This window comes from Rhinatrema bivittatum, chromosome 3 (assembly GCF_901001135.1).
Source record: "Rhinatrema bivittatum chromosome 3, aRhiBiv1.1, whole genome shotgun sequence".
Taxonomy (NCBI): Eukaryota; Metazoa; Chordata; class Amphibia; order Gymnophiona; family Rhinatrematidae; genus Rhinatrema; species Rhinatrema bivittatum.
The window spans coordinates 158,519,286-158,535,390 of NC_042617.1; the positions used below are offsets into that span (position 1 = coordinate 158,519,286).

The window sequence follows — 16,105 nt, forward strand, 5'->3', positions numbered from 1 at the left end:
GCTTTCTGGGGACGTCTGGGCTGCCCTACCCTTATGCAGGTCTTTGTGCTAACAGTGAAGTGGCCAGATTTAGAAATATCTACCTCCATAGCTAAAGGCCATTCCCACAAAGATTTCAAAAGATTAAGCATAGACGGATTACAGTGAGTTGTGTAAGATAAAAACTGCAACTTGTATTTCTAGTGCTTCTGTTATCAGAACAGTGCTGGAAGGATAAGTAGTGGGTAAGAAGTACCTTGCTCCCGGAAGGGATTTAATGGATCTGGGAGAGAGGGGACGGCAGTGGGGGTACATGTTGAGGTTGCATGTGGATTCAGAGTTGGAGGGCAAGAGAGTAAAAAAAAAAAAATATGGGAAGGAGAGAGGTGGGGGTGCAATCGTGACCCTGTAAAACATTTTTAAAAATCTTTGTTGGGGGTTGGGGACTGCTCAACCTGACAGGGCTACTTAAAACATATTAGAGAGGGGGTGCGAATCAGCTGCAGGCCACACAAGACTGGATACCTTAAAAACCTAACCAGTTTATAATTAAAACATAACCGGTTAAGTTTTTTTTTAGTTATCCGGCTACTTTAGGTCAGTATATTCAGCAGGGCATTTATCCTGCTGAAAATTTTGGAAAAAAGTTATCTGGCTTATTAAATATGGACCTCTAAGATCCTAGGTGAAAAATTCAGATTATACATAGAAAAAAATTAAAATAGATAAGCATGTGGTTAATGGAAAATGATTGCATTGGGCTGTTATTCCTGACAAAAATATTTATACAACTGGTAGTGGTATAGATGCCACACCATTTTGGATGGAACTATCAAAAGTGTCAGCAGATTAAGTTATGGGACTGGATGGGATACATTCTGGGATTTTAAGGGAGCTCAGATGTAGTCTGGCAGGTCCATTGATAGATCTGTTTAATGAATCTTCAGAGATGAGATAAACTTCCCAATAGCCAGGCATAGGGTGCGATGCTGAATGTTTGGAATAAATTAGCTAGATAGATTTATCTGGTTAACTTAATCACTCCCTGTCCAGCTGAATATTGACCTGGGAAAGGAGAAAGACTGAGAATGATAATGGAGAGAATAAGAGAGCTTCCAGGCTTTTTAGCCTTACCAGTGGTGGGGAAATTACTATCCTTTCCATTAGTAGAGTCTCCATTAAAGTTTCTTGAATCTAGCAGGATGAAGAATCTAAAGCAGCATATGTTTACCACAGGGAGAACATGTCAGACAAATTTGATCAATTTCTTTGATAAGGTAACCAGAAAACTAGATCAGGGGTATGTAGTAAATGTAGTGTATGTGGATTTCAGCAAAGCTTTTGATACTATCATGCACAGAAAACTTATAAATAAACTGTGCAGCCAGGGGGTAGGCCCCAAGGGAATGAACTGAATTAGAAGCTGGTTGATCAATAAGCAGAGGATGGTTAATGGAATTCACTCTGAGGAAAAAAAGGAGTGGAGTGCCTCAGGGGCTCGTTCTGTTCAATATTTGTATGAATGATATTGCAGAGGAGGTAGCAGTTTACTTTTTTGAGTGAATGCATCTGAGGAAGAAGAAAGAATGAGATGTAATCGAAGAAAACTCAATGTGTAGTTGAGTATTTGGCAGTTAATGTGAAAAAGTGCAGAGCCATTCATTTGGGTTGTAGAAATCCAAGACAGCAGTACACAGTTGGCAGTAAGATACTGATGTGCATTAACCTGGAGAGGCACCTTGGGGTGACTGTGCCTGATTACCTCAAAGCAGCAAAACAGTGTGACAAGCAGACAAGGAAAACACCAGTGTGCACAGGGAAAAGCATAACAAGTATGAAATAAAGGAGGTGATAATGCCTCTGTACAGGTTAATGAAACCTCACCTAGAATATTGTGTCTAATTCTAGAAACCTTATCTCTGAAAAAATATAGAAAGGGGTGGAGGCAGCCCAGAAAAAAAGCTATAAAAATAATGCAGTATCTGCACCAAAACCCCCTTGAGATGAGACTTAAGGATCTAGAGGAAAGAAGAGACAGGCAGATATGAAGAGAGTCATACACCGCAAATGTATAAATCAGGCACAGGAAGCAAACCTCTAGAACAAGAGATCATGGTATTAAAGCTCAAGAGGTGGGGGGAACAGACTCAGGAGCATCAGAAAATATTTCTCTATGGAAAGGGTGGTGGATACATGGAATGACCTCTCAGTGGATGTGGAAATTCAAGAAAGCCATGGGATAAGCACAGAGGATCTCTCATCGCAAAGCAGTGAGTAGAGAACCAGAGATTACATAGGGTCTATGGCATTGAATTAAGAATTAAAATAGACAGACTACATAGGTCTTATGGTCTAACTGCTGTTATATTCTATGCTTCCACAATATCTCAGCCAAAAAGGGACCATTCTTAGCCCACAGCTCACACCTGGATCTTGGTCAAAAATCCTAAACAAATTATATAGTTTAAAGATCAATATTCAGCTGGGTAGAGAGTGGATAAGTTAGCAAGATAAACCTATCTAGCTAATTTATTCCAGATATTCAGTGACATACCCTATATCAGCTATCGGGAAGTTTATCTAGCTAACACCAGAGAGGGAGAGGGTTATCAGGTAGAGAGTCCATCAAGCTAGGTTGAGAGAACATTGCACAAATCTCAGCTTTGGGTGAGTATCCTCACTCAGAGGGTCATCAAATCTTCACAGCTCTGTTCGTACGTCTCACTTTGAATGTCAAAATTGCCCCTAACTCCGACACTAATACCTAAACCTCACCTCGAGTTACTAGATGGGCCTTCCATAGGGATATAATTACCTATCTAGTGTGAGTCTCGCTCTCTCTCTATGGTCCCCCCCCCCCCCAGTGGTTGTATGTAGGAAATACCACATTCTGGTACTTATCCCAAAGTGCGAAAAAGTTATCGCAATTTGCAGTAACTTAGCTCTTCGCATAGGTATTAGTGCAAAATCCAGGCCTTAGCTGGATAACTTAACTCCACTCCCAGAACACCTCTGGGTTACCCATCTTAACTATTTAGCCTGATAAGCTAGAGGTGGTCAGCACGTGGGGATTTTTAAATCCCAAATTTAGCAGGAGAAACATGCTGAATATTCATCTCTCAGTGTTCTCAATTTTTATTTTACCCACATGAGGGTTTAATCTAATACTTACAAATACAGTCAGTTGGACGTAGAAACACAAGTTACATGTGCAATATTTGCATAGTCAATATAACTTTTTATTTATTTATTTATTTATTAGCTTTTATATATCGACATTTGTGGGCACATCATGCCAGTTTACAATATAACTGAAGGAGGAAATTACAAAAAACCAGGGTGGGGGGAGAGGGAGCAGATAGGAAGAGAGAAGGGGGCGAGAGAAGAGAGGGAAAAACAGGAAGAGGAGAAAAGAAACAGTACCTGATGGAAAACAACAGAAGAACATAATAAGTAGCATTGCAAATTATACACTCAATAAGGGACTGTTTATAACCTTATTCACTGTGGATAACCTTATATAAATTATAAACTCCAAAAAGTATTATATACAATAACATACATTAACTATTATTAAATGGAGAATTCTGTGCCTGATTGTTTATTAAGCAGAACACTGGCATTTTGAGATCATTACGGTTGCTCATGAGTGATGACAAAAGAATTTTAGCTGCTCACTGTTTTACAGGTTACAACTTAAAAAAATAAAACAAATGGCAGCAGCAGTGACTGTTCATGAAAATGCAATTACAATTGTGATCATAAGTTTACATACCTCTGACAGAATTTGTAAGATGTGTAGCATTTTAAGAAACATGAGAGATCAGACAAAAACACCTGTTATTTTATTGCATTTCAAATTAAACTATTATGCATTACAGAATAGCAATCATTAAACAAACCATAGCAACAAAAGAAATAATAAAATAGTCCTGTTCAAAAGTTTGCATAACCTTGAATGTTTGGGCTAATATACACTCAAGATGACATACACAGGTTGAGATGGCAATGAAGGATAGGTATCCACACCTATACTTGTTTGATTGTAATTAATTTCTGTGTATAAAAAGTCAATGAATTTTATAGTTCTTGAGAAATCCTTGTGCATTTCATCTAGGGCTGCACTGGCTTTAGTGTTTACTGAAGCATGGGGAAAGCAAATGAACTGTCAAAAGATCTGCGAGCAACAGTAGTTCAACTTTATAAATCAGGAAAAGCATATACAAAGATATCCAGAGATTTGAAAATGCCAATCAGTACTGTTCAAACTCTGATCAAGAAGTGGAAAATTATAGGCTCTGTTAATATCAAGCCACGGTTAGGTAGACTAAGAAAGATTTCAGACACAACTGCCAGGAAAATTTGCCAGGATGCAAAGAAATCTTCACAAGCAACTTCTACTAAAATACAGGCTTTCTCTGAAACAAAGTGGTGTGGGTGTTTCAGCATGCACAATAAGGAAATACTTGAACAAAAATGGGCTAAATGGTAGAGTTGCCAGAAAAAGAGAAATTACTACTTACCTGATAATTTCCTTTTCTTTAATAAGGTTACGTGGATCCAGAACCAGTGGATTATGCATCTCTACCAGCAGATGGAGTCAGAGCAAAGCTGACATCATATACCCTTGCACTGACAGCCTGCCTGCATTCTCTGCAAAAGCCAACTATGACAAACTAACAAAACAATTATTAAGAGACAACCACTCCAGCACACAGCTAACTGCAAACCAATGAGCTTAGATGAGGAGTGTAATAACACTAGTCTAGGGTCTGGACTGACACTTACCAGTGATCCCTGGAACACAGCCATACAGGAGGATAATGGCAAACACATCCAGCAGCTGAGGGTGGATCCACCTATTCTTATTAAAGAAAAGGAAATTATCAGGTAAGGAGTAATTTCTCCTCTCTTAGCATTCGGATAGGTGAATTCAGAATTAGTGGGATGTGCCAAAGCTACTCCCAAAGAGGGTGGGAGGCTGCCCATGGTCAATCAATACCGCATGTGCATAGGCTGTGTCCTCCTGGGCCTGCACATCCAGGCGGTAATTCTTGGAAAAGGTTTGCAAGGAGGACCACGTTGCAGCTTGGCAAATCTTGACAGGAGGCAGCATTATAATCTCTGCTCATGACACTGCCTGAGCCCTAGTGGAATGAGTCCTCACGTGACTAGGCAATTCTTGTTCAGCATCCACGAATGTGGCCGTGACTACCTCCTTAATCCAGTAGGCTATTGTAGACTGTGATGCCGATTAACCCTGTTTACTCCCACCATGGAGTATAAATAGCTGATCCATCTTCCTAAGAGATTCAGAAACCTCTACATACCTCAAAATATGCCTCTTGACATCCAAGGATCTTAACAGATTATATTTATCCACATCTCTCTGCCTATCCAGAATTGGCAGGGAATTAATTGATTTAAAATGAAAATCCGAGACCACTTTTGGTTAAAAAAAAAAAAAAAAAAAGGACAGAACAGTACGCAACTGTATTGCCCCCCGAGTCACTTACAGAACAGTTCCTTGCAAGAAAGGGGCCTTGCCAGGAACAATTGCCACAAAAAACACCGCTTTCAAGATAAGTAACCTCAAGGAAAGGCTATGCAACAGTCAAAAAGAAAAAAGGAAATCTAGAAAATCCAAACCAAAATGGTTAAGACTCCACAAGGGCATCGGCAGCTGCAGGGAAGGATGAAGATGCTTCATCCCTTTTTAGAAAAAGAGCCACATCTGGAGGAGCTGTCAAGGGTCTACTATCCGCCTGACCTTGAAAACAGACAAGAGCCGCCATCTGTGCTTTCAATGAATTAAGGGCCAACCCCTTACTCAATCCATCCTGCAAAAAAATCCAAAATGAGCGGGATCTTAACCAAACGAGGATGAACCATGCGTGCGGTTTCCTATCAGCATAACCCGCAGCAGGTCTAGACATACTCAGATGCTTACCCGTAGCACCAGGCATGCGGAACACATCAGCCTGCGATCCTGATATGTTAAGATTGGATGGGGCCGATGACTGCGCCTGAAGAAAGGCAGAGAGGTCCATGCCAAAACCAGGGGGTGTCAGTCCTACTCCCCCAGAACTACCTTCCCCTGCTGACAAACCAGTTAGGGGAGCCCCAAATATAGGTGAAACCTCTGGCAGCTTTTTTTTTTTTTAATACATTTTCACATCTTGCTGAGAAAGACCTGGCTTAGCAAAATCAGACAGAGAGAATTCTCCCTGAGCCTCCACAAAGTACTGACACGTTAGAGGGAATGCCAGGCTGAGATGCCCAAATACAGCAAGCAGTAAAAGATTTAGGTGCTTAGGTTTTTTTGCCATCGGCGCCGTAGAGTTTTCAATACGTTCCAATAGGTGTCTGAGAACTATGCGCCCAGCTGTGTTCACAATAGGCAATTGAAAAAAATAGGCACTCAAAATTTAGGTGCACAAAAATTAGGATCCTAATACATCATTCAGATAGACGCTCAACTGAGCACCTACCTGAGCACCCACTCCGTATGCAACTTGAGCACCCGCCTAGGCAACCTTAAGCGCACCACTGTGCGTCCACCAAGGTGCCCCTATGCGCACAACTGAGTGTCCAGCTAGGCGCACAACTAGAAGCACAGCCAAGCGCATAAGCGTGAACTGACATACCTGAAGAAGGCAGCCTTATACGCAGAGAAAAAAAGCGCGCAAACACCGCTGCAACCTACCATGCGGTGAACAATCCAAGCCTGACAGTGGGGCCTAGCCCAGAAGGCTGCTTAACCCACCAAGCTGCCCAAGTCCCCAAGCTTCCCCAGAGGCAGGAACAGACGTTGGATCAGCGTACTGAGCACAGAGACAGAAGGGAAGAGCAATCCCTAAAATTAACTCTCCCTTACCTCTTTTTTTTTTTTTTTTTTAACTGAGTTCAGCCCGACCCAGTCAAGAACAGTGTCGGTCTCCGGCTAAAGGGGGAGAGGGCATAGACCTTCACCACCGCGCTTGGCTTCCTGCACCCGCTTGCCTTTCAGCTGCATTTTTTTGTTTTTGTTTTACAGCTAAGTTCACACCAACCTAAACCAGCTACCGGACCAAAGCATTCATCTAAGGGAGGGACCTGAAGATATCACCTCTGGAAAATTTGACTGAGGGAGGGATCCTAAGCTATCACCACAGGAGAGCGGGGCGAATAAATTTCCTTATCTCTTTTTTTAAGCAATCCCCAGTAGGGAATTGCAAGTCCACCATCTGCTGGAGGTGGAGAATACTGGCAGGCTGATTTCAGTGCAGGGGTATGTATACCGTGATGTCAGCGTTGCTCCATCTCCATCTGCTGTTAGAGGTGCATAACCCACTGGTTCTGGATCCATCTATCTGAACGCTAAGAAAAAGCCACTGCTGCACCACCGCCACAAAACAGCCCACTTACAATACACCAAACAGCACCTCGAGAAGCCTCAAAACTTATGGAACAAAATAATTTGGAGTGAGGACACCAAAACTGAACTTTATGGACACAACCATAAGCGCTATGTTTGGAGAGGAGTCAACAAAGCCCATGAAGAGAAGCACACCATCCCTACTGTGAAGCATGGAGGTGAATCTCTGCTGTTTTAGGAGTGTGTGAGCTGCAACGGCCCAGGGAATTTAGTCAAAATGGATAGCAGGATTAACACAGCATCTTATCAGAAAACATTGGAGGAAAATTTGCATTCATCAGCCAGGAAGCTGCGCATGGGGCGCACCTAGAATTTCAACATGACATGGCTACAACAGAAGAAAGTGAAGGTTCTGGAATGGCCATCACAATCTCCTGACCTCAACGTCGATACACTTTATTTGAAAACTTTTATATACCGGCATTCATTTGCATATCACATCGGTTTACAATCAACAGGGATATTAAACGAGGATTAGAAATGGAAAATAAAGTTACATGTAACAGGGAGATAAAGGAACAAGATGGGAGAGGAGAGGAAGTGAAAGGGTCCAGCGGACTAGAGAAAGGATAGATGAAGAGATTAATACAATTAACTAATTACAAGAAACTGTATTAAGCTAAATTCAGAGTTAACTGGATGTTAACCAGATTAGGCATAAGGGTTCGACGGGGGTGGGGTGGTGGTAGGGGGACGGACACGGGTGTTTTTTTGAGAGGGGAGGATGCTTTTTGGAGGTGGGGGTGTGCTTTGGGGAGAATATAGGCAGGGGGGCTGTTATATGTAGGGAAAGAACTCAAACCTGCAGTTCATGCTAGATATTCAAAGAATTTATAGGATCTGGATGCTTTTTACCAAGAGGAATGGGCAGCTTTACCACAGAAGAAAATAAAGGGCCTCATTCACAACTATCGCAAGACTGCAAGCCGTCGTTGATGCAAAAGGGGGTAATACAAGATATTACGAACTAAAAGGTTTGCAACTTTTTGAACAGGACCATTTTATTATTTCCTTTATTGCTATGGTTTGTTTAATGATTGTGCTGTTCTGTGATGCATAATAGCTTAATCTGAAACACAGATGTGTTTTGTCTGATCACTCATGTTTTCTTAAAATGCTACACATTTTACAAATTCTACCAGGGATATGTAAACTTATGAGCACAACTGTAACTCACTTTTATGGTGTGCCTCAAATGTGCAGTGTTTCCTAGGAAATGGACACAATTTTGTTCTAACTAAATATAGGAATGATGTATAAGATTATTCTGCAAGATATCAACACAAATATTCACGTACCTTTCTGTGGCAATGTTTGCTGCACAGTTATCACCAAGGTTTTCAATGAAGGCGCACACGTCTTGAATGAGCCTTTCAATATGAAAAAGACTCTAGTTAGCAAAGGGTCACAAAGGTCTATAGACATTTACAAAATATTTCAACATTTATCTTTACAACAAATTACAAACAGGTACAATGAGTCCCTCACTAGAGATCATGCATTCTAAAAGGGTACCTGAAGCAATGGGACACTTGAATCTAGCTTTCCAGGTTCCCAGTCTATTATTCTAACCACCAGGCCCTACTTACTCTCTCAAATTGGAAATGTCATTCTAGAAAAGACTAGTATTGTTAAAAGAAAAAAATAAAGTTACTTCAATCAACTTCCATTCACTGTTTAATGATTAACTTATTTAGGCCCCCAAGCTAGCTGAATCCCCACCAGTCCAGGATAACATTAATAGCAGAAGGATTTTGAATTGACAAAATCTTGACAGCCAATGAAGAGATTCCCAGAGAGGAGGAGACAGTAACTTGATTGGTGGAAAATAGCTGGACTTTGCAGAAGCTGGAGAAGGTGCAGAGCAGAGTCAGGAAGACCAAATCAGAAGTGAAAACATCTTGAAGAAATAATTGGTAAGCACTGAAAGAGGAGAGGATTTTCTGAATGTTGTAAAGTTGGTATCTATGTATTCTAGATGTGAAAATGGAAAGAAAACATCAAACATATTGGCAGAGTCTGAAAAGAGCAGGAGGGTGGAATAAATGAAAAGAAACTTGAATGATACATAAAGAAAACAGTCAGTGCCAAGAAAGCAGAGTGCCCTCCATTGCAGAGGTATTCATAAAAACATAAGAAATTGCCATGCTGGGTCAGACCAAGGGTCCATCAAGCCCAGCATCCTGTTTCCAACAGAGGCCAAACCAGGCCACAAGAACCTGGCAATTACCCAAACAGTAGGAAGATCCCATGCTACCGATATTAAGTCGGAGGTCCCTAAGAGTAAAAAAAAGTAAAAAAATAATAATAATAATAATAATTTGAAGTCAGCCGGTGGCTGTCGGGTCGAAAACCGGACGCTCAATTTTGCCGGCGTCCGGTTAATGAACTTCTCCAAGAACTTATCCAACCCTATTTTGAAGCCAGCTACACTAACTGCACTAACCACATCCTCTGGCAATAAATTCCAGAGCTTTATTGTGCATTGAGTGAAAAAGAATTTTCTCCAATTAGTCTTAAATGTGCTACTTGCTAACTTCATGGAATGCCTCCTAGTCCTTCTATTATTCAAATGTGTAAATAACCGATTCACATCTACTCGTTCAAGACCTCTCATGATGTTAAAGACCTCTATCGTATCCCCCATCAGCCACCTCTTCTCCAAGCTGAACAGCCCTAACCTCTTCAGCCTTTCCTCATAGAGGAGCTGTTCCATCCCCTTTATCATTTTGGTTGCCCTTCTCTGTACCTTCTCCATCGTAACTATATCTTTTTTGAGATGCGGCGACCAGAATTGTACACAGTATTCAAGGTGCGGTCTCACCAAGGAGCGATATAGAGGCATTATGACATTTTCCGTTTTATTAACCATTCCCTTCCTAATAATTCCTAACATTCTGTTTGCCTTTTTGACTGCTACAGCACACTGAGCTGATGATTTTAAAGTATTATCCACTATGATTCCTAGAACTTTTTCCTGGGTGGAAACTCCTAAAATGGAACCTAACATCGTGTAACTACAGCAAGGGTTATTTTTCCCTATATGCAACACCTAGCACTTGTCCACATTAAATTTCATCTGCCATCTTCTAGTCTTGCAAGGACCTCCTGTAATGTATCACAATCCGCTTGTGATTTAACTACTCTGAATAATTTTGTACCATCTGCAAATTTGATAACCTCACTCGTCGTATTCATTCTCTCTCTCTCTCTCTATATATATATCTATATATATATATATATTGAAAAGCACCGGTCCAAGTACAGATCCCTAAGGCACTCCACTGTTTACCCTTTTCCACTGAGAAAATTCACCATTTAATCCTACTCTCTGTTTCCAGTCTTTTAACCAGTTTGTAATCCACGAAAGGACATCGCCTCTATCCCATGACTTTTTTGTTTTCTTATAAGCCTCTCATGAGGGACTTTGTCAAACGCCTTCTGAAAATTCAAATACACTACATCTACCCGCCGTTCACCTTTATCCACATGTTTATTAACCCCTTCAAAAAATGAAGCAGATTTGTTAGGCAAGACTTCCCTTGGGTAAATCCAGGTTGACTGTGTTCCATTAAACCATGTCTTTCTATATGCTCTACGATTTTGATCTTGAGAAGAGTTTCCATTAATTTTCCCGGCACTGAAGTCAGGCTCACTGGTCTATAGTTACCCGGATCGCCTCTGGAGCCTTTTTTAAATATTGGGGTTACATTGGCCACCCTCCAGTCTTCAGATACAATGGATGATTTTAATGATAGGTTACAAATTTTAAAAAATAGATCAGAAATTTCATTTTTTAGTTCTTTCAGTACCCTAGGATGCATACCATCTGGTCCAGGTGATTTGCTACTCTTTAGTTTGTAATTCTGGCCTACTACATCTTCCAGGTTCACAGTGATTTCGTTCAGTTTGTCTGACTCATCACCCCTAAAAACCATCTCCGGAACTGGTATCTCCCCAACATCCTCATTAGTAATCACGGAAGCAAAGAATTCATTTAGTCTTTCTGCAATGGCCTTATCTTCCCTAAGAGCCCCTTTAACCCCTTGGTCATCTAATGGTCCAACCGACTCCCTCACAGGTTTCTTGCTTCAGATATATTTAAAAAAGGTTTTATTATGAGTTTTTGCTTCTATGGCCAACTTCATTTCAAATTCTCTCTTCGCCTGTCTTATCAATGTTTTACACTTAACTTAACAATGCTTATGTTTTATTCTATTTTCTTCAGATGGATCCTTCTTCCAATTTTTGAAGGATGTTTTTTTTGGCTAAAATAGCCTCTTTCACCTCACCTTTTAACCATGACAGTAATCGTTTTGCCTTCCTTCCACCTTTCTTAATGTGTGGAATACATATGGACTGTGCCTCTAGGATTGTATTTTTAAACAATGTCCATGCCTGTTGAACACTTTTAACCTTTGCATCTGCACCTTTCCGTTTTTTTAACTTTTTTCCTTATTTTATCAAAGTTTCCCTTTTGAAAGTTTAGTGTTAGAGCTGCAGATTTACTTAGTCTCCCTTCCAGTTATTAGTTTAAATTTGATCATGTTATGATCACTGTTGCCAAGTGGCTCCACCAGAGTTACCTCTCTCACCAAATCCTGCGTTCCACTAAGAATTAAATCTAAAATAGCTCCCTCTCTTGTTGGTTCCTGGACCAATTGCTCCATGAAGCAGTCATTTATTACATCCAGGAACTTTATGTCTCTAGCAAGTCCTGATGTTACATTGACCCAGTCAATATTCGGGTAATTGAAATCTCCCATTATTATTGCACTGCCAAATTGGTTAGCTTCCCTGATTTCTATTAGCATTTCATCATCTGTCTGACCATTTTGTTCAGGTGGACAGTAGTAAGACAGTGAACACTCATCAATGATGGAATAGGAGAGAGACTAGAAGAGAGAGTAGCTGACACTAAGGGACAGGGAGGGAGGAAGAGGAAAGGCGATCTTCATGTCATCTGAAAAAACAATCATGAAACCAACTGAAAGACATAATTAGGGATCCTAAACTGTGACTACAGAGGAAAAGGGGGGGGGGGGGATGGGGGGGAGAACAAGAACCAAATCCATTTCCATTCCTTTTGTTCCTCTCTTCTTTTTATCCTCCCTCAGTACAATACAGTCTGTCTCTCCCCTTCCTAAAAACACTTCAACTCTCACTTCCTTCCAGTCTTTCCTCTCTTCCTCTACATAACTATTTGCCTCCCTGCGTCTCCAGTTTTTCTAATCCCCGTTTCAAAAGTAACAGAATACATGATGCAGGGGCGAGGCAGCTAAAAAGAGGTATAAATGAAGTAAATAAAGAAAAAAAAGGAAGAATTCAGAGAAAAAATATGGAGAGACTTATTCCATGTATATGGTATGCGGGGGCAAAAAATGACTAAGGAGGTTCGCTCAGGAATTCCTGCAAAAGCGCAACAGAACTAAAAGCTCTACTAGGTAGAAGAGACGAGTCCTTTCAGAACCACCAGATGACATTACCCACATATCATGGCTAATTCAACCTACTTATCAACAGAAAACCGAGTAACTATAACCATAGGTCACAAGGTGGAAATATAACAAAGTTTGAGTTATATATAACAAATCATTGTTCAAGAACATTTACTTATCCAGGTACACCCTCCCACTAATTCAACATATCACCAAACCTGACAGCAGGTATTAATCTACAACTTTTCCGGGATTTCATATTTGTATATTTCTTGATTTTTTTTTTCTTTTTATGTTATTATAGTTGAGAAATCTTGGTTTTTTTCTGCTAAGATTCTCGTAATATATTTTGAAATTTAATAAATATAAAGTTAAGAAAATTGTCCTAAATGTAGAAATGGAAGCAGCTACTACTCATCTGAGCTATTCATTTCTCAAATGAAAGAAACATAAGAAACAAGATCACACCACTCTATAATTAAGTTCTGACCCACTATTTTCTAGTGCCTGAGATTTTCCCTTTACCCGAACAAAAGGGCAACTCTACACCAATCCTAGTTACATGTATCTAAGAAACGTTTCACCAATACAACTTCAAAGAGACCTGAACGACTTATTTAAAAAAATGTTTTATTTAAATAGTTTTTGAAGCTGATCAGCTAAGTTCTATGGGGCAAGAATCAAATTATTTTTTGTGGTAAATTCATGTAAAAAAGCATTTTCAATATTCCTCCACTCTAACCACATAAAGAAAAGGACATGTAGTAAGTCCTGGAATCAAAACCTTGGTGAATTGTGTCAGTACTTGATAAGAGAAGAGTTTCAGTACTATGGTAGGGGCGAAATCCAAATTGGTATTGGTCAAGCAAAGAGTGTTCGTCAAGGTAGACTTGTAAGTTGCTTCAGTGATTTTAGAGAGAAAAGAGAGTGAAGAAATAGGTCGATAATTGTTATAGTCAGTAGAGGAAGTGGATGGATTTTTTTTAAATGGGAGTAACAGCAGAAGTTTTCAAGGAATCTAGCATGATACCAGTGGCTAGGGATAAGCTAACAATTTGGGCGATAGGTAAAACAATGTCATCTTTGACAAGTTTGAAGTAAACAGTTGAGCAGGGAGTAAAGCACAAGATGAAGGTTTCATTTAGATATATTAGAAATTTAAGTTCTGGCAACAAGGTCGAAAGTGTCCCAGGAGAAACCAGGATCAAAAGGAGGAACAGGTATAGTAGTTGCTGGAAATGAATCAGTTAAGATCTGAATTATACCTTGATTAGTCCATGATTGCCTGGTTTCAAGCGAGAGGCTACTCCCACTCGGGTCATCAAAAACAGCTTTTAAAACAATCTCTTTACATCATAGAGATTTACTCTTTTTACCCCACTCTAGGGCTACTTCTGATAACTTCATGTGTGTTATCCCTTTTTCAGCTTGTATTTAACAAGTGTGCTCTATTATTCCATGACATTGGGATATTTTAACGCTACACCCCATATTTCACACACCTCCCCTGTTACACTTTCTATAGGGGAAAAAAATTTAAGATCATTTAGTACCCTCTGAACTTCAGTGTCAGCTCACGACTGACACAGAGTGTTTTGGCCACCACCATTGTAACCATTGCTCAGTGAGGGGGGACTGTGTATCGCATAGGAAGACTTATGAATAAAACTGTTTGTTCAGATATTGAAACTGGTAGTGAGGTAATTAAAGTTAAGAAAGTCGCCCGCAATTTGGGAATCCAAATAGATACAAATCTATCCTTATCGCACCATGTTTCTAATTTGGTAAAAAACTCATTTTTTAAGTTGCACACCTTAAAAAGATTAAAACCTTTACTCTTCAAAAATGATTTTCAAACTGTGCTTCAAGCTCTCATTTTTTCTGGTCTAGACTATTGTAATAGTCTATTTTTGGGTCTTCCAGATTCCGCGATAAAACCATTACAACAAATACAGAATTCAGCGGCCCGTTTATTAGTAGGATTGCCGATGAGACATCATATTTCTCCTATTTTGCATAAGCTACACTGGCTTCCGATTAAATTTCGTGTAAAATACAAAGTTCTCTCTTTAATTCACTCGTTAATTCATGACCCTGATTCAACATGGCTTTGTACATCTCTACGGTTGTATAAACTGACGAGACACCTCAGATCTACATCTCAATATCTGCTTGATGTTCCCACAGTTAGACTGGCAAGACTAAATATGACCAGGGAAAGAGCCTTCTCAGTGGCAGGACCTTTGCTGTGGAATTCACTTCCTAACTTTTTAAGGCAAATTACCAGTCATAGTGAATTCAAGAAGGCAGTAAAAACTTATTTATTTAAGATTGCATATGGTCATCTCGATAATCTGAACACCTAAGTTTCATAAGTTACAAAACTTATGTATCTATTGATTGCCTGATTATATATCTATTAGGATTATGCTCTTTATGAGTTATATCCTCAAGGTTTACTATTTCCTTTTCTAACTTTACTTGTTTTTGTTAAAATTAGTATATTTTATTTATAAGAGTAGGGATTATAATGATATAATGTATTTTTATTCTTTCTGTTGTTAATTTGATTTTAATTTATTTTATAATTTTTATTTTATTTGATTTAAATTTAATTTCTGGTTAATTTTTCCTTTATAATTTGTCTCTTGTAAACCGTCTTGATCAAACTAGTTTGAAAAGACGGTATAGAAATATTTTTAAATAAAAATAAATAAAAACTTGCCTCTCATTTCAACACAGAACAGTTGCACCTATGATCACAAATCCTCTATGTTAAGTTCAAAAGTGGATTAATAAAAGACAAGGAATTTGAGCAATAGGATATGACTAAGATTTTATGCTGTGTCATCTAATAAATGGTGCACAAGAAGGTTTAGATGTAGACCTACACCCCAAACTGAATAATTTGTGACATAATATGCCTGCAGTTTGGCTGTTGGCCAATCAACATGGAAGCAAACATAACAAAATGTAAATTTAATTTGATAAAATACCTTACCTCTGATCTTTTCTAAATACATTTCCAAAGACACATCCTTCAATAAGAAGCCCAATGTAGTCTTTTGCACTTGAGAAAGAATCCATAGAAATTCTGTTATCATTAGAGGCAGGAGTTATCCAAGACTGGCAGCAGTAACTGATCATCACATTAAAGACTCCAGTCTTTATGCCAGACAATTCAATCATTTGGCAAATAATCTGTATAATAAACACCCCCACACAGAACAAAAAAAAATCATTTAATTCCCTTTATAATTTAACTGCATGA

The 16,105-nt window shown here is 39.4% G+C and overlaps 1 protein-coding gene across 1 annotated transcript in view; it reads right to left on the bottom strand.

The window, feature by feature from the left end:
* Nucleotides 1–16,105, bottom strand: part of LOC115087120 (probable methyltransferase TARBP1) — a 421,872-nt gene that overhangs the window by 78,136 nt on the left and 327,631 nt on the right. The window contains exons 18-19 of the mRNA XM_029593877.1: nucleotides 15,836–16,035; nucleotides 8,695–8,766 (exon numbers count right to left, since the gene is read on the bottom strand). Coding sequence (XP_029449737.1) covers nucleotides 8,695–8,766; nucleotides 15,836–16,035 — 272 coding nt within the window. The remainder of the gene's footprint in view (nucleotides 1–8,694; nucleotides 8,767–15,835; nucleotides 16,036–16,105) is intronic.